Source organism: Bos javanicus, chromosome 15 (assembly GCF_032452875.1).
Source record: "Bos javanicus breed banteng chromosome 15, ARS-OSU_banteng_1.0, whole genome shotgun sequence".
In the NCBI taxonomy this organism is placed as follows: Eukaryota; Metazoa; Chordata; class Mammalia; order Artiodactyla; family Bovidae; genus Bos; species Bos javanicus.
Window position 1 is genome coordinate 53,878,124 of NC_083882.1, and position 18,256 is coordinate 53,896,379.

The 18,256-nt window shown below is 40.4% G+C and overlaps 1 protein-coding gene across 5 annotated transcripts in view; it reads right to left on the reverse strand.

Moving 5' to 3' along the window:
- P4HA3 (prolyl 4-hydroxylase subunit alpha 3) overlaps positions 1–18,256 on the reverse strand; it is a 73,499-nt gene that overhangs the window by 54,508 nt on the left and 735 nt on the right. For 4 of the 5 annotated variants that reach the window (XR_009729640.1, XM_061380803.1, XM_061380802.1 and 1 more), the window contains exons 2-4: positions 10,277–10,419; positions 9,038–9,261; positions 3,819–3,968 (exon numbers count right to left, since the gene is read on the reverse strand). Coding sequence is in view for 4 of the 5 variants with exons in the window: in XM_061380803.1 (XP_061236787.1) it covers positions 3,819–3,968; positions 9,038–9,261; positions 10,277–10,419 (517 nt within the window). In the remaining variant the exon portion in view is untranslated. The other variant, XM_061380805.1, reaches the window with a different exon arrangement.

Here is an 18,256-nt window from a genome sequence, read left to right on the forward strand (position 1 = left end):
ACTAAATATATTCACACTGTTGTACAAATGACCTCCAGAGTTTTCTCATCTTGCAAAACTGAAACTCTACTCATTAACAACTCCCAATTATCTCCTCCCCGCCTGCCCCTGGTAACCATCACTTTACTTTCTGTCTTTATAAATTTGACTCTTCTAGAAATCTCATATAAATGGAATCAAACTATACTTGTCTTTTTGTGACTGGTTTCACTTAGCATGATGTCCTCAAGTTTCATTTACGTGGTAGCATGTGTTAGAATTTCCTTCTTTTTCTTGTCCATTCACCCACTGATGGATACTTGGAAAGCTTCCCACCTACTGGCGGTTGTGAACAGTGCTGCTATGAACATGTGTGTACAAGAGAGATAGCATTTTTAATGGCTGCATATCATTCCATCCAGAAGCTCCATCACAGACAATCTAACCATTCCACCACTGTTAGGCATATAGATTGTTTCCAATTAGTATCATGAATTATTCTGTTCTGTACTTAACAGATGTGTAATTAATTAATCTATTAAATGTCAGATATTAACTCAGGGTTACAGATTTTCAAACCCTTTGAGATGAAGAAAGCTAAAATATTAATTTTATATATTTTTAAAACTCAAGGGCTTTATCAGGAGATAAAATTATGTTTTATCAAGAACAGTTAGAGCTACTTTTGATATCCCAGTTAAATTTCTCTGGAAATGTGTATAGTAAATAATGTTCAATGAAAAAGGAGAACACACACTTGTGTATATTGTAACGATAGCTTACATTTATTGAGAACATATGTGCTATGAATTGGGTTAAGGGCTTTACGTATATTAGCTCATTTAATCCTCATGCCGACCCTTTGAGATGAGTGCCAACTACAAACTGGCACTTGCCATGAGAACTTCCATCTATATCCACAAGGATTAAATCACGAGCTGCTGCAGCTGCTGGCTTTCAACACCCCCCTGAAAATAGTTCAGGGTGGAGAGCATAAATGAGGCACTCTGTGCAAAGGCAGAACAGGTCTTCATACAGTTAGATATTTTCAGAAGCTGATTTTATAAGCCCAATTCTTGTATTTCCTCATATCTAGAAAAGCACTAAAACTTTTCATGGTGACAGCTGTTCCTCAAGACTAACAGAAACCTTCTGCAAAAAAAAAATATGCGTTTGATTGCATGTACTCCCCTTTCACTAAAATCACATATATACTGACCTTCCCCCTAACCTCTTTGAAACAGTTTCTCAGAGCTATCTGAGGTGCTGTCTCCTGGGCTACAGTCCTCATTTTGCCCCAAATAAAACCTGATGCACAACTCTCACATTGTGCATTTTTTTAAGTCAACAAAGGGGAGCAGAATATGCCATCCTCAAATATGCTTCTTTGGCATAAGGATTATTTTGAGCTAATTATTTTGAGAAACATCAGAGAAGTTTTTTAAACCAGAGTAGAAGCTACGCTTTCATAAGGGAAATTTATATTTACAATGGAAATCTCCTTTTGTGAGGGTTATCTCCCCCATGTACCTGAAAGAGAAGGATGACTCTACATCAGAAGAAAATCTTACCAATGGAGAAGGCACCCTAAATCTATTGGTACCTAACAGCCTTACTCTTGCTTGCTTGGTCTGGTCACCTCCCAGATCTGGCCCCCCCATACCTTTCCTTCTTTTGTCTTTAGCTGGATGCATCATATTTAAGATGAAGGTTTAGATCCTCTCAGAGAGTTACTCATCCCCTGCCCCCCAATATCTCCCATGTCTACAGGAGGTATACATGTTGGTTAACTTACGTTTATTGTTCTTCTTATTAATCTGTCTTATATTACAGGGAGGGCTCAGCTAAAAACTCAGAAGGTTACAGGGAAAATTATTTCCACACTCCCACATTATCATTATTATTCCCCTTTAAAGATAAGAAAATTAGGGACTTCCCTGGTGGTCCAGTGGTTAAGAATCTGCCTTCCAGTGCAGGGGACACAAGTTCGATCCCTGGTCGGGGATCTAAGATCCCACATACTGCGGAGCAACTAAGCCCACAGGCCTCAACTACTGAGCCTGTGCACCAAAGATCCCAAGTCCAGCAATTAAAACCCAATGCAGCCAAATAAACACATAAATAAAAGTAAATAAATATTTTTTTTTTAAAAGTAGAAAGAAGAAAAGTCTGATCATAGAGGAAAACTGAAGCTTTAAAACAAAAAGAAAGAAAATTAAGGTCTAGGGAGGTTAAGTAAGTTACCCAAGTTTTCACAGAACTTGAACCTAGGTCTGCCTGACTTCAGAGCCTAGAGTTTAGTTACTACACACAGTTTCTCATTATTTGTAGTTACTGAAATGATTTTTTACTAAAACATATCCTGAAAATGTATTAAGTGATAGTACTACATATAATATGATATATTATACTTTTTGTGGTGTATATAGATACACAATTTTATATGATAATGAAAAATCCATGAGGAACATTTATCCCTAATTTACTAGTGGTAAAAAGGGGACCAGAAATTGCCTATAAGACAATGCCAGTGTGTTTTATTATTGTGGCATAAACACACACACACACACTATAAGGGCACAAAGAAGGAGAGTCTGAGGGGTCTAAAGAGAATTAAAGAAGGCTTCACAAAATAGGAGACATTTGAGCTACACCTGGTAAGATGAGTAATATTTACCAGACAAAGCACAACTGTAGAATGGGAGAGTTTCCAAGTGAGAAGAGGAGAAATCTAAGTTACCATAGGGGAAAAAAACCCAAAACTATTAGACATTGTTTCTAAAACTCTATCTTTCAGAATGGGCTGCTTTAGTTTATCTTCTCTGAGTCTCCATATCAATTCTCCATTTCCTTCTATTAAAATTCAATTACTTCTCACCCGTTATTGCATCACAGTGACTCTATTTCAGCTTTAATAGCAATTAAGCAGGAGAGATAGGAAAAGCACCCTGGAAAGTTTTACATCAAAGAGCCAGGAACTTCTATGAGAAGAAAAGGGCCATTTGCAGCACTGAGAATAAATCTGTTCTGGCAGCAAAACACAGGTTTGGACCACCCACATCCTCCTCCCTTTCTCAGGAAAAGGGGGAAAGAAAAAGGAATGTGTGGAGCAGAAATGGTTTATTAGTTTTGGAAACCCTAGGGAACTGACTCTGTAGTGATTCTTCCAGCCTATTCTTAAAGACTGTACAACTCTGGCGGACATGGGGTAAGGATGGCAGCTCCCACAAGAAGCGAAATGAGCTTTCCAACAGATCACAGGTCAATGGTGCCAATGAAAAACAACACCTACAGGAGGCAATGAGCTGATGCTCTGGACCAATGACACCAGCTCTGTATCTGGACACGATTCAGGTCATAGTTGGACTTGACAGCAGATGGGAGAAGATAACAATCAAACTTCTTCCTTGACATTGGCAATATCATGGCAAGAGTTATGAATTGTTGAGAGTGCAAAAGAGTGACCTGCATTGACTATGAAGCCACTAAACATTTGTAAATGCAGCTGCTGCTGATACAGGTGAGAAACCACCTCCTACATTGGAGATGATGATTTTAAAGTAGTCAGCGCATTGGAAAGAGTACTGAGGAAGAAATAGACTCAGGCTCTAATCTGACCTCTGTGAACTTTGTAACAAGTTAGGAATTCTTTGGAGATTCAGTTTACTTACATGAGAAATATGGAAATAATAAAACAACTGCCCTGCCTGACACATTCAGTCCTATTGGGAAGATGAAATAAATTAACAGACATGAAAATGCTGAAAAAGTGGTAAAGCAGATATAAAGCATTATGCTTACTGTGATGAAAGGAGTGGGTCTCTTGCTTACTCCCCTACCTGGAAATAGGCGAAGGCCAGGTGATCCAAGGCATCCTCAAGACTTGCCTCATCCTCTGTCTTCCATTCTCCATAAGAGCCTCGGAAGAGACTGACGGCCTCCTCCAGCCATGGAATGGCATGGTAGTAATCCCCCATGTCATAGGCCACCTGCAGGGAACATAAGTACCATCACTAAAGTTGAGTCCACAGGTAGAGCAAGAAAATAACAATGCAAAAATGTGGGGGGCCTTTGAAACCCAGGAAGGCAAGTTTTCTTTCCAACTCATTTAAGTTAAATATGCTAAGCATCTATTATATACAAGACAATGTAACTAGGTGTGGAGAATACTGAAGTATTCTCACATTTAAAAATTTATATTGTACTTCCTTGGTAGTCCAGTGGTTAAGAACCACCCTGCCAATGCAGGGGACACGCCCCAGTCCCTGGTCTGGGAGGACTCCACATGTTGAGGAGCAGCTGCGCCTATGCGCCACAACTGCCAAGCCCATGCTCTGGAGCCCGTAAGCTGCAACCACTGAGGCCCACATGCCCTAGGGCCCATGCTTTGCAACAAGGGTGTATGTGTGCTTAGTCGTGTCAGATTCTTTGTGACCCCGTGGGCTGCAGCCCACCGGTCTTCTCTGTCCATGGAATTTTCCAGGCAAGAATACCAGGGTGGGTTGCCATTTCCTACTCCAGGGGATCTTCCTGACCCAGGGATCGAACCTCCTGTATTGGCGGGCACATTCTTCACCACTGCACCACCTGGGAGGCCATTGCAATGAGGGCTCTGCCGCCGCAACTAGAGAGTAGCCCCCACTTGTCACAACTAGAGAGAGCCCCCACTTGTCACAACTAGAGAGAGCCCCCACTTGTCACAACTAGAGAGAGCCCCCACTTGTCACAGCTAGAGAGAGCCCAGGTGCAGCAGCAAAGACCCAGCACAGCCAAAAATGGGAGGTGATAAATACGAACCGAATTAACTAGAATACTGAGCAGAATGGCTCAATTACTTGAAAGAAGTATGTATGACGTGCTGTGGAGGCATAAAGAAAGGAGGAGACTTGAGAATTTCAGCGAGCTTCATGGAAGAAGTGCCGCCTGAAGAATGGATATATGTAAGTGTAACTGATTCATTTGCTGTACAGAAGAAAATGGCACAACACTGTAAATCAACCATACTCCAATAAAGTGAAGTCGCTCAGTCGTGTCTGACTCTTTGCGACCCCATGGGTTTTCCAGGCAAGAGTCCTGGAGTGGGTTGCCATTTCCTTCTCCAGAGGATATTCCCAACCCAGGGATTGAACCTGGGCCTCCCACATCGTAGGCAGACTCTTTACCATCTGAGCTACCATGGACGTTATACTCCAATAAAAAATATAGAATTTAAGAAAAAAATTTAGAATTTAATTTAATTAATTAATTTAATTAAAAAAATATAGAATTTAAGAAAAAAATGCCATCTGAATCTTCCTTAAACAGGGAAAAGAATTTCAATGAGCAGAGATTGGGATGAAGGGCATTTTATGATGAGGGAATGGTAGAAACAGAAGCCAAAATCAAGAATGTTCAAGTAGTATTGTGACTATAGTCTAAGGCAAAGCGAAGCAGGGAATAAACATAAAAAGGCTATATGGGCTTCACTAATTAGAGTTGTGACTGTCATGTTTTTAGGAAGATATCGTTGGGAGCAATGTGACTAATGAATTAAATGCATTTATTTAATATTTACCGTGTTTATAATGTACATGGAGATTTCTGCCTTAAAAAGCTTGCAATCAACCAAGGGGCACATGAGTAAACCAGTAATTGTGATACAATGCATTAGACACCTTAATGAAGGTGGACACTGGAATGCTATGAGAGCTCAGTGAATAGCTCTCATGGCTCGTTAAATGTCAGAAAATGGGGACTATGGCAACATGTACTAGACATAGCTCCTGTCTCCTAAGAGCTTACAGTTAACTAGAATACCAGACCTGCAGGTGGAATTTCCTGGAAATTGATGTCAGAAACAGCATGGAATTATAGAGTCACAGATTTGGAAGGCCTCTTGCAAAATGATCTAATTTAGGCATAATTCCCCACAGGCAGAAAAACAGCAGAACCTGGAGATACTGCAATTCTGCTGCCCAAACAGCAAGTTCATTCCTATCCCCCATCTGCCATTAGCCTGCTGTGTTATCTTTCTGGTCCTTAAGTTTCCTATCTGAAAAACATTAATTTGAAGAATAACCAAAAAATGACTGAACTTTTCCTGCTAAGTTAACAATTTATTTAATTAAGATTTCTATGAGGAACTTTAAGTCTTAGCAACATGGCAGACAGGTAACTGGAATCCATCCCTAATCACAAAGACTTAGAAATTTTGAATAAAATATAAAAAGTATTTAATCATACATTTTCTAGAAAGATTGGGAAATATCCAAGTACCATAAATAAAAGAGAAGCTGAAAATCCAAGTAACAAGCTGATGAGCAGATGCTAAAGCTGCCTGGGATGGGGTGGGTGTTAGTCCTAGTAACCTCCGTACTTAGTAATCTGAGGTTATAATACCCACAGGAGGACAGTACATGAGCCTTGGTAGACCTCAAAAAACTTAAAAACTGGATTTAAGACACACTCATAAAATTGAAACCCATGAAAAACTACACTTTAAGGGAAAGAATTGACCAGAAAAATAATCTATCCACTGCCACAAGGAGATAAGAAAGTTGGTTTGTTTCTGTCTGGTTTCAATTCAGAGAAATAGATAATGGAAACAACCTAAGTGTCCATCAATAGATGAATGAATGAATAAAATGATACACACACACACACATAAATTCAACCATTAAAAAGAATGAAATCTTGCCATTTGTGACAACATGGATGTACCTTGAAGCATTATGCTAAATGAAATAAGACAGAGAAAGACAAATACCATATGATTTCACTTACATATACAATCTTAAACAAAAAAAGCAGAAACAAAAACCCCCAAGCCCGTAAATACAGGAACCGGATTGCTTGCCAGAGGCCAGGGTAGGGGGTTGGTGAAATGAATGATGGGGGTCAGAGGGTATTAACTTCCAGTTATAAAATAAATAAGTCGTGGGGATGTAATGTAGAGGGGGAAAAAGAAAGGACTCTAAGGCTAGTGATATCACAGAGTACCTGAAAGAAGAAAACCCAAAACGCTATGAAGGGATATTCCCAGAATTCTGGGCAGAAAGTCTCTATTTGGCGGGTAGGAGAGGAATCCTGCTAAAAATAAGCTCACAATCAAACATGATAAACTATGTCAGGAAATAACAGACCATGAGCAAGAGTCAACTGACACAACAGTGGAACAGAAGAACTAGACAATTAAGCATTTCAGAAGAAAAGACTGATCTTTAAAATAATCAACAGAGGAGGGAATTGAGGGCATGTAGATAAAACAGACTTGTCTACATGTTAATAATTATCCATGTTCATTCTTCAACCCAGGTATTTAACCAAGAGAAGTGAACACAAATGTCCACAGAAAGACACATCAATAAAGCAGCAGCATTATTCCAGCTGATGCTGGAAACAGATCTCAGAATCCATCAACATGAGACTGATAAACAGTTTGTGGTGTATTCAAACAACAGAATACTATTCAGCAACAGAAAGGAATGAACTACTGATAAATGCTGCAGTCCATGGCGTCGCAAAGAGTTGGACATGACTGAGCGACTGAACTGAACTGATAAATGCAGCAACATGGATAAAATGTCACAGATACAAGGTGCTAAGTGACTCAAGAGCACTTACTATTTGGCTCAGGACAGTGGTCGCTTGGTACCTGGGCAAGGGGAGAATAGAAAGGGTTGGGGTGGTGAGAAGGAAAAGGAGTGGGTGTTTGGCTATCTTTACATTCTTTTTTAAAAATCTGGAAAAAAAATCTGAAATAAATACAGCAAAATTTGAACATATATTTCATCTCAATTATAGATAAAATTGCTTATTTTATGTGTACTTTTCTTATATTTGAAATGTTTTATCTTTCAAAATAAGTAAATACAGAAATGATGATTGTCAGTGAGACTTTCAGGAAATGACTTAACTGAATTTTCAACATATGGTTTTAGTCTCAGAAAAGCCTCACTAAGGAAGCATATATTGGTACCATATATGGAACTGTTTTAACTGACTTCATTTTAAATTAGCCATGAACATGATGATTGAGCTTGATTCTATTAGGATCTCAGAAGAGGAAAAGTTATATATGGAGAGGCTTAGGGCAACCCACTCTGTGTTAATTTGGAGGATGTAGTCTCAAAACTTGGATTTAGACACAAGAGGCCCACTCTCAGATTGGCTAACAAATACTGCAGGGGCTGGTGAAAATTCACTTTCCTGCAGTATGCATCTTCAAAATTAAAAAGGATTTACTCCATTACTTCCTGGGCAAAGCTAACAAAGAGTATATTGTAAAATAACCTCAAGTGTACTCGAAACTTCTGAACAAAGATCAGTTAAATATCTCATATGGAAGGTTCCTAAAGTCTATTTTCTCAATTTTATAGCAAAGTGGGGTTAGTTCTAGCTGTATCACTTGGCTTGTGGGATCTTAGTTCCCTGACCAGGGATTGAACTCATGCCCTTTGCAGTGGAAGCATGGAGTCCTAACCACTGGATCACCAGGGAATTCCCAAATGGTTTGTTTTTTGGCACTACTTTAATTTAGTATCTCTAAGTGGCTAGGAAATGTTGCAAGGGATTTCAAAAAGTCCCAGGAGGCTGAGTTTCCATGATCTTACCTTCACATCACCATCTCCTTTCTATTCCTGCATCCTTTGACCTTGCTTCTCCTTTCCACTTGGCTGTCCATCTACTGGTGGAGTGCTATGGTTATGGTGACCAAAGGGCCATTTTGCCCAAGATAGTCCCATTTTATGTCTGTCAGCCTGGCTAATAACACTTCCTTCACTCTCAAGAGTGTCTTAAGTATGTGATCACCCCAGCTATTATGGAGACAGCATGGGATTCCGAGTTAAAAGACACAGGTTCAAAATTTAGTTCTACTTAAACTTGTGTAACCTTAGGCAAGTCATTTACCCTCTCTGAACCTCAGTTTCTTCATCTTATCTGAAAATGGAGATAATGCCCAACTTCCAGTTTTGCTGGCAGGATTAGAAATATGTATTAATAACAACCATCAGAGTAGAGTCATTTTATCCCCTAGAAAGAGAGCTGAGCAATCTGCCCTCTCTCTGAATACCATTACCTTGCCAACTTGGAAGCAGTCATCCCCGGTGAGGGAGAAAAGTCGCCTGGGACTGTACAAGTCAGTGACAGCAGAGCCTGTGACTCTCTGGAAGACGCCTCGGGCAAGTCCCTTCACATTGAGCATGTACACGTCCTGCAGCCGCATCAGGGCCCTTGCTGCTCCCTCGAGGTCCTCAAAGGCTGGCAGGTCCTGCTCCACCCTCTCATAACCATCCTTGAGAGCTGTGGAGGTCACGAAAGCATCAATCCATCACTCAAAAAACAGGCGGTGAGCATTTGATACAGCAAGGCATCATCACCTTAATTACTATAATCACTAAGCTCGTAATATTTTCATGAGCAAAGATAATGTTTTATCTGATTTTGTTCCCAGGGTAATAAAATCTTCTGAATGAGGAATAAACATTTCAGAGTAAAAACTAAGCATCTTTATCATGTTGTTCCGTTCTATCTGTCTCCGGGAGTCTTGCCTTTTGAGGGGAAAACTTTTCTTCTTCTTAACTTCCCCAAAGTCGACAAACTTCTTCCATTATGAAAATGAAAGTCACTCAGTCGCATGCGACTCTTTGCGACCCCGTGGACTATACAGTCCATGGAATTCTCCAGGCCAGAATAATGGAGTGGGTTAGCCTTTCCCTTCTCCAGTGGATCTTCCCAACCCAGGGATCAAACCCAGGTCTCCAGCATTGCAGGCAGATTCTTTACTAGCTGAGCCCCAGGGGAAGCCTTTCAAGTACAAAGTAGAGTAAATTAGGACAGTGATCTTACTACAGATAACACTGTAGTGGCAACTTAATAAAACAGAAATTAATAGACAACATCACTTTTACACATATGTAAATGGGATGATATAACCTATAGTTCTTCACAGGATTGGAGTGAAGATGAAATGAGATAATGGAGACACTTCCCTGGCAGTCTAGCAGTAATGACTCCATGCTTCCACTGCAGGGGACACGGGTTCACTCCCTAGTCAGGGAACTAGATCCCACATGCCATGCAGTTTAGCCAAAAAAGTATTTTTAAAAAAATGAGATAATGGATACAAAATTGCTTTATAATTATAATTGCATAAACATATTAACAAAAGAACCTAGTTCTTTGTAACAGAGCTAAGGAGATCAAGTAATACCTACCCACTTTATTATCCTTCATCACATCCCATCAGAATCTCTCTCCTTTCCACTGAGTCAGGAGATAGAATCTTCTCTTACCCTCCAGCCCTCCTCCTCATTACCTCGGATGTTCTCACTGGCCTCCAGACTATGTACCACATTCTTCCAGTCAGACTGTAGGCGTTTGATGAGAGTAAATGCAAGCAGAGGGTTAGACACAGGGGTTGCTGAATCTTCATGTAAAGATAGCACCTTGTGATAGAATCTGAAAGAGAGGGGTAGAATGACCTCACCCACTGATACAAGCGCTCTACCAAGTGAAGGCACATTTAGAGTAGCTAAAAAATGAAATGCTGAACCCCTTGAGACTCATGTAATATTCTAAGCAACACGAACAAAGAGGATGAAAACTATCAACACAACAAAAGTAGGTTCACTCATTTGTTCCTTCAAGTCGGTCTCCATTGGTCAATCACTATATGTCAGGCATCATGCTAGATGCTCAAGACCCAAAGGCAAGAGAGGGTGGAGCTCTCAAGGAGGTTACAGATAAGAAAATCTTTTTTTCTTTCATTATTCTATAATCAAAACTTAGAATCTGATAGAAGCTTAAAAAACATTGTTGAATTAATTACGATAACAGTGGTATGTGCTATGAGAGAAGAGAGCATATAATGCTATGAAATGCTCTGGCAATCTGTAAGCAGGGCACCTGATGCAGGTGGGAGTTAGACAGTGTAAGGGAGGACTTTACAGAGGATACGGCACCTAATCTGAGTTGGAAGGACTGGTTAAAATATTGATAGCTACTACTTATTGAGCCCTTACCATGTACTAGGCATCCTGTTCAGTGTTTTAAACATATTGTCTTATTTAATTCCCCCTGCCCCAACTGCTCAGAATAGATATTATCACACACGTTTTACAGAACAGAAAACTGAAACAAGGCTATGCTGTTGGTAAACAACAAAGCCAGGAGTGAACTGAAGCCTGGCTGACTCTGAAGCTGGGGTTCTTGACTGATTTTGCCATACTGTTTCCCATGGAGTCAGAACAAAGAAGGGAGGAGAGGGGGTTTTTTGAGCCAACAGGGACCAATGTATCTAAAGGCGCAGAGGCTTGACATATATTTAATCATTCAGTAAGTCATTTTCTAGAAGTCAAACTCCATTCTGGAAGCTGGGGATAAAAAGGCAAGATAGGGTCCAATGATCAAGAATTTCATGAACAAGAAAATAGCTGATTTCTCATCACTTTTTTTTTGGCCACATCGTGCAGTGTGTAGGATCTTAGTTCCCCAACCAGAAACTGAACCTGGGCCACATCAGTGAACCAGGGAATTCCCTCTTATCACCCTTTTCCTAAGTTCAATATATATTTATGAATGAATATATACTCATTCATAAAGAATGAATGAAATATATTCTTCTATGAGCTAGGTACAAAATTTTGAATAAGACAATAACCTTGATCTCAAAACATTTGAGATCACAAATAATGACATTACAACCCCAGATGCAACCCCAGATTTAAGAACAAAGCTTAGAGGAAAGTACACAGATCCGCCACAGCAGATCACAGTAGGTATCACAGAGGAGATAATAAACTGAGACTGATGGGTAAAAGCAAATAATGAGGAAGGGAGAAGGAGGTCTCCTTCCAGGAAGGCAGAGACAGTTCAACATGTGTAAAAGTACAGAGAGAAGCAGTAGGGAAATTACAAACCGTTGAGTATTGCTGGAGCACGCAGTGTATTAGGAGGATGGGGAGACTAGACTGGAGAAGCAAGGAGTAACTCATAGACCTTGCTGAGAAATCTGGGTTCTGCCCTGAGTGCAATTAGGAGTAGCAAAAAAGTTTTAAGTGAGAGGGGGATGGACTATGATATGTTACATATATAAATCTGTAAGAGGGTGAGGAGAAGGGGTTAGAAGTGGCAGGGTTACTACCAGAGCAGAAAGACCAGTTAGAAGGCCATTTCAAAGCTGTAAGCAAGAGATAGGACAGTCTGAACCAAAATAGTGACAGTGGGGGCAGAGAATGGAATGGTTTCAAGAGATATTTAGGAAGCAAATCATACAGAAACTGGTGAAGATTGTAATGGGGAATGAACAGGTGGGTTATTCAGCACGCTGCCAACCTTTCTGGTTTAGCAACATTTGCAGTAAAGGGGCAGAAATGTAGGGGCCAGAAGTGATGATCTTTTTCATTAATTTCTCTCCTCCTCAATGTCCTATAAGAGTGTTCCTACAATTAAGAGAGAAATGTTTACTTTCCTGGCATGCTATGGTTATCCCATTTCTAATTCCCTACTGGGATTTATATTATTGAAACTTATTAGTTACAGTAAGGCAGACTTAAGAGTTCTAGTCCTGCCCTCTAAGACTTTTTCCCTTTGTTTTAAACATTATTTTCAAAAACAATACAATAACAACAGTAGAAATAAAAGAAAAAGTGTGTGTGGTGCAAAGTGAATGTATGAAGAGCATGTGAGAATAGAAGAATTTTCTGGCCAGAGTGGAGGACTTCAGTGAGTCGAAAGGGATGGAAGTGAGGAATAGAGGGAGTGGTGGGGTGGGGGGAAGGTGCAGGATTTCAATCCCTTGAAACAGTCTGACTTAAGGAATTCTCAAGGGTGAGGCCTCAACTATAAACACAGCCTGAAACAGAATAGTTGCTTTGGGTAGAGATGCTTCTAGTGAGCCAAATATTCAATTCAAGCATAAACTAAGAAAAATAGTCTGCTTCTGGGTGCCCCAGGGAGGAAATAGGAAGCCTGTTAAGTCCCAGGATATCTCTGATCCCCAAGACAGGGGGGGTTTAAAATTAAACCTACTCAAGGGTTTTAAAACTAAACCAGCCTCCAGGGTGTAGGACTTTTTTTTAATACCCATTATTTTCTGCTTCAGCTCCATATGGAACTACTTAGTGAAAGATATTCCACTGCTAGACGAAAATACAAGCAGAGACTCGGGCTTGAGTTCAGACTGAAGGGTAAGTGTCCAGGGACAACTGAGGCTGAGTGGCAGGGATTTTACAAGACAGTTGCATGGAGAGGAGCTGGGAGGAGACGTGAGAGGTATCCTACCCAGCCTCTAGCTATCCCTCAGTTTCCTCTCCTATAAAATGGTAAACCTGGTCTAGTCTAGAAGATCTCTATGGATGCTTTCGGCACAACCATTCTGTTCTTTCTTTCCAACACCTTTTCCACAACCGAATAAACAAACTCCTCATCTGGTGCTTGAGACCTCATGTATTGGGTTAGCCAAAAAATAACATCTTGACGGAAAAACCTAAGCGAACTTTTTGGCCAACCCAATATAACAAGCCTTGGAGGAAACTGAGGCGCAAAGGAAGCATGGCAGAGGGGTGAAGATCAAAGGTACCATCTCCTTGTTCTCTTCACATCCCACTTTGTATTACGGCTTCAATTTATTTAGGACAGAGGTTTGATCTCTACTGAAGAACATAATTCAACGTTCATGTACGTCATCTTTCTGTCACACAAAGAAAAAAGAAAAAACCTATCAACAGATATCTGAGGCTGGTTTGGAATCCAAACGTTGGCCCTGTGCCCAGCCTCTAAGCCAATAGCTGGTTTTTAGAGACCGAGTTACTGGACGCTGAATTCAAACCTCAGGGTTTCCTAAATAGCTTTTTTGCTTTAACAAATGCTGCTGAGAGTGGAAAATCAGATCCTTTCCTTCAAGAATCTGCACATAAAAGCTGCAACCCAATCCCTGCATTAAACATAGCCTGGGACAGGTTACCCAACCGCAATACATGGGCTGTTTTAATTCAATATGTTTTTCCTTTGGAATTCAGAAATGGCTTTGTCTCAGTTCTCCTGAGACATTCTGAATGCTTAATTCCTAGCATAGAAGTCATTGCTGATGATACTACTTTCTAAATCTTAGTACTTTTTAAAAACTGCAACAACAAAAGAAGCTAGGGGTTAACTATCTAAATATTATATGATGAGTATACATAATACTATATTAGTACATAGCTATATATATTGTAACTAGTATAATTTTTATTCATCAATTTGGGGTAGGGAGTATAGTTTCAATATCAAAAAATATTTAATTTCTAACTAGAAATTCAAAGAATTATCAACTTAGGCCCCTTAGAAATAACATCTCAAGTTACATTAGATCACCAGATTGCAAGTATAGGAAAATGAGCAGGAACTGCCAGAATTCTTGTTTTAAAAAGCAAATATTTCACCAGGTTTTAGAGCAGTGACTAGAGAACAGACAGTCTCTAAGTTATCAAACTAAGCTTTCTGGAATTAAATGTTCATAAGTCATATGGGAAGAGACTCTAGAATTTTTCTGAGTCTTTCTTTTTTATTATCTGGGCTCTCACAATCCTAGCTACTGTGTAGAACCAAAAGTTGTGTCTAGCTTCACCAGCAAGTCTTAAACAACAATAATAAAGAATTAACATTTGTTGAGCAATTACTACTTTCCCTTATATGGTAGTTAATGTTTCCAACAAACCATGTTGGTAGGTACTATTTTTATCATCATTTTACAGATTAGGAGACTAATTCTTAAAGAGGTAAAGGAACTTGCCCAAGGTCAGAGCCAAGCATTCTAACAAACGTTACATTCCTGAATCCAGACTCTTAACCACTATGTACTCCAGCTGCCCATTAAACCTCAACAGCTATGGGGCTTGGTCAGCATCCTGGCCTATCATACAAAGCAAGCAGTAGGGACGTTATAGCGTGATAGAAAGAAACAATCAAAGGAACTATGTCCTAGTCCTAGCTTTGCTACTTACTTTTTGCTGTTGTTTAGTCACTAAGTCATGTCTGACTCTTTGTGGCCATATAGACTGGAGCCTGCCAGGTTGCTCTGACTGTGGGATTTCCCAGGCAAGAATACTGGAGTGAGTTGCTACTTCTTGCTCCAGGGGATCTTCCCAACCCAAGGATCGAACCGGTGTCTCCAGCATCACAGGTGGATTCTTCACCACTGAGCCACCAGGGAAGTCCTTGCTACATACTAGATTTTATAATCTTGGATTACAGTACTTAAATTTTAGTTTTCACACTTTTAAATGATTTCTCATTTGCTTAAAAGAGTAATACAAACCTGTTTCAAAACACTGTGTGAGAGAGAATCAAATGAGATAAGGTTTGTGCAAGGCCTCCAACCGTGACAAGTTTGTGACAATGACAATGGTGAGAAGATGGTAAAGGAGACCGGCATGCAGGTTGGAGGGGGGAATTCTAGCCAGCCACTCTGATCAACATCTTTAGCTCGCTCTTTTGACTCTATTCCCTATTAAGCCTGGCATCAGGATTCTGACCCCCATCTCAATTTGAACCACCCAAATAAAGACATTAGTAGTATGAGAACAAGCACACGGGCAGCGGGGAGCATGGTGGTGCCTCAAATCAAAGGGAAAAGTCTCCTCTATTTCCACCAATGAACGTGGACTCCAATGAATATGGATTATGAACAAAATGAATTTTTTTTTTTTTTTTGGTCACACCATGCGGCTTGCAGGATCTTAGTTCTCCCTATCAGGGATTGAATCCTGGCTCCCACCAGCAGAAGTACAGAGTCCTAACCACTGGACCATCAAGGATTCCCCAAATTAAATTATTTTACTCTGTAAATATGGGTCCACAGAATACTAGGCAACAATGCTACTCCAAAGAGTGACAAGAATTATTAAAATTATCATTTATTGTTATAATTGGGCTTCTGAGGTGTTGCTAGTGGTAAAGAATCCGCCTGCTAATTTGGGAGACGCGCAGGAGACTTGATTTCGATCCCTGAATCAGGAAGATCCCCTGGAGTAGGAAATGGCACCCCACCCCAGTATTCTTGCCTGGAAAATTCCATAGGCAGAGGAGCCTGGCGGGGTATAGTCCATGGGCCGCAAAGAGTCAGACACGACTAAGCAACTGAGCACAGCAGATTATTATAATTAATACACACTTATATACACTATATAGTATATGTGTGTGTGTGTGTATTATCAAGCTATTTTTGGTCACACCATGCACCTTGTGGGATCTTAGCTTGTGAGATCAAACTAACAGTAAATTTAAACAGGCATACAACTGCTTATATACAAGCTACATGCTTAACAGCATGTACCAAATTACATTATCATTCAGTTACCACTGAGTCACAAACAAGATCTCTCCCACATACTTCCTCACACTCACTGACTCTTCTACATGGGCTCTCTCACATAGCCATAGTGGCCCTCACACCTTCTTCCCATATGCCCTGGAAGCAGTATTACCACCACATACACTCACTCATAGGTTTATAAGCAGCACACTGTGAGATAACCCTCTGTTGTCCCAGCTCAGCTGAGGGTCACGGGCTATATATATATAGCATTAAATATTCAAGTAACTATATGGTTACACCCATTTCTCACTTTGTGAGTTTCTCAGTTTCCCAAGAGAAGGTGCACAGCACATATTCATACCATGGTGTTATATCCACTCATTTATCTTTCACTGTTTGAGAGAGTCAATACATGATTACAGTGCCTCAGTGTTCCAAGTCTTACAGTAGAGTTTGTTGATTGTATTTTCAGTTTCAGTTCAGCTGCTCAGTCATGTCTGACTCTTTTCGACCCCATGGACTGCAGCACGCCAGGCCTCCCTGTTCATCACCAATTCCTGGAGCCTACTCAAAGTCATGTCCATTGAGTCGGTGATGCCATCCAATCATCTCATCCTCTGTCGTCCCCTTCTCCTCCTGCCCCCAAATCCCTCCCAGCATCCGAGTCTTTTCCAATGAGTCAACTCTTCGCATGAGGTGGCCAGAGTACTGGAGTTTCAGCTTCAGCAACAGTCCTTCCAATGAATATTCAGGACTGATTTCCTTTAGGATGGACTGGTTGGATCTCCCTGCAGTCCAAGGGACTCTCAAGAGTCTTCCCCAACACCACAGTTCAAAAGCACCAATTCTTCAGCGCTCAACTTTCTTTACAGTCCAACTCTCACATCCATACATAACTACTGGAAAAACCATAGCTTTGACTAGATGGACCTTTGTTGGGAAAGGAATGTTTCTCTTTTTAATATGCTGTCTAGGCTGGTCATAACTTTTCTTCCAAGGAGCAAGCATCTTATAATTTCATGGCTGCAGTCATCATCTGCAATGATTTTGGAGCCCCCCAAAATAAAGTCTCTCACTGTTTCCAATGAAACATTTGCCATGAAGTGGCATCTATTTGCCATGAAGTGATAGGACCGGATGCCATGATCTTAGTTTCTGAATGCTGAGTTTTAAGCCAACTTTTTCATTCTCTTCTTTCACTTGCATCAAGAGGCTTGTTAGTTCTTCTTCACTTTCTGCTATAAGTGTGGTGTCATTGCATATTGATATTTCTCCCAGCAATCTTGATTTCAGCTTTTGCTTCATCCAGTCCAGCATTTCTCATGATGTACTCTGCATATAAGTTAAACAAGCAGGGTGACAATATACAGCCTTGATATATTCCTTTCCCGATTTGGAACCAGTCTGTTGTTTCATGTCCAGTTCTAACTGTTGCTTCTTGACCTGCATACAGATTTCTCAGGAGGCAGGTTAGGTGGTCTGGTATTCCTATCTCTTTAAGAATTTTCCACAGTCTGTTGTGATCCACACAGTCAAAGGCTTTGGCATAGTCAATAAAGCAGAAGTAGACGTTTTTCTGGTTGATTGTATAGCAAAACAATATTGGCTGAGCATCTATTAGTGTGTGCTACACTCAGCATCTCCAAGCCTCAAGTATGGTTTTGCCCAGTGGTTTTGTTTTCCTGCTGTCAAATACGTTCATACACATATACATCTCAGTGACAGTATTTAGAGTTCTTATGTGTGTGTAAAGAGAAGACATCTCAGATTAACAATCATGATATTACAGACTCCAGGCTCTTAGAGGACAGGGTAGGTTCTTATTCACCATTCTCTTCCCAGTGCCTGGAACAGTGCTTGGTTCATAGAAGACACTCAAACATATACGGTGAATGAACTGATCAACCTGAAGCATTATTCCTATAGAGACCTGGACAATTACTAGGCATGATATCCATAGGGTCGTGCCCCCCAGTCACAATGACATGTAAATCTCAT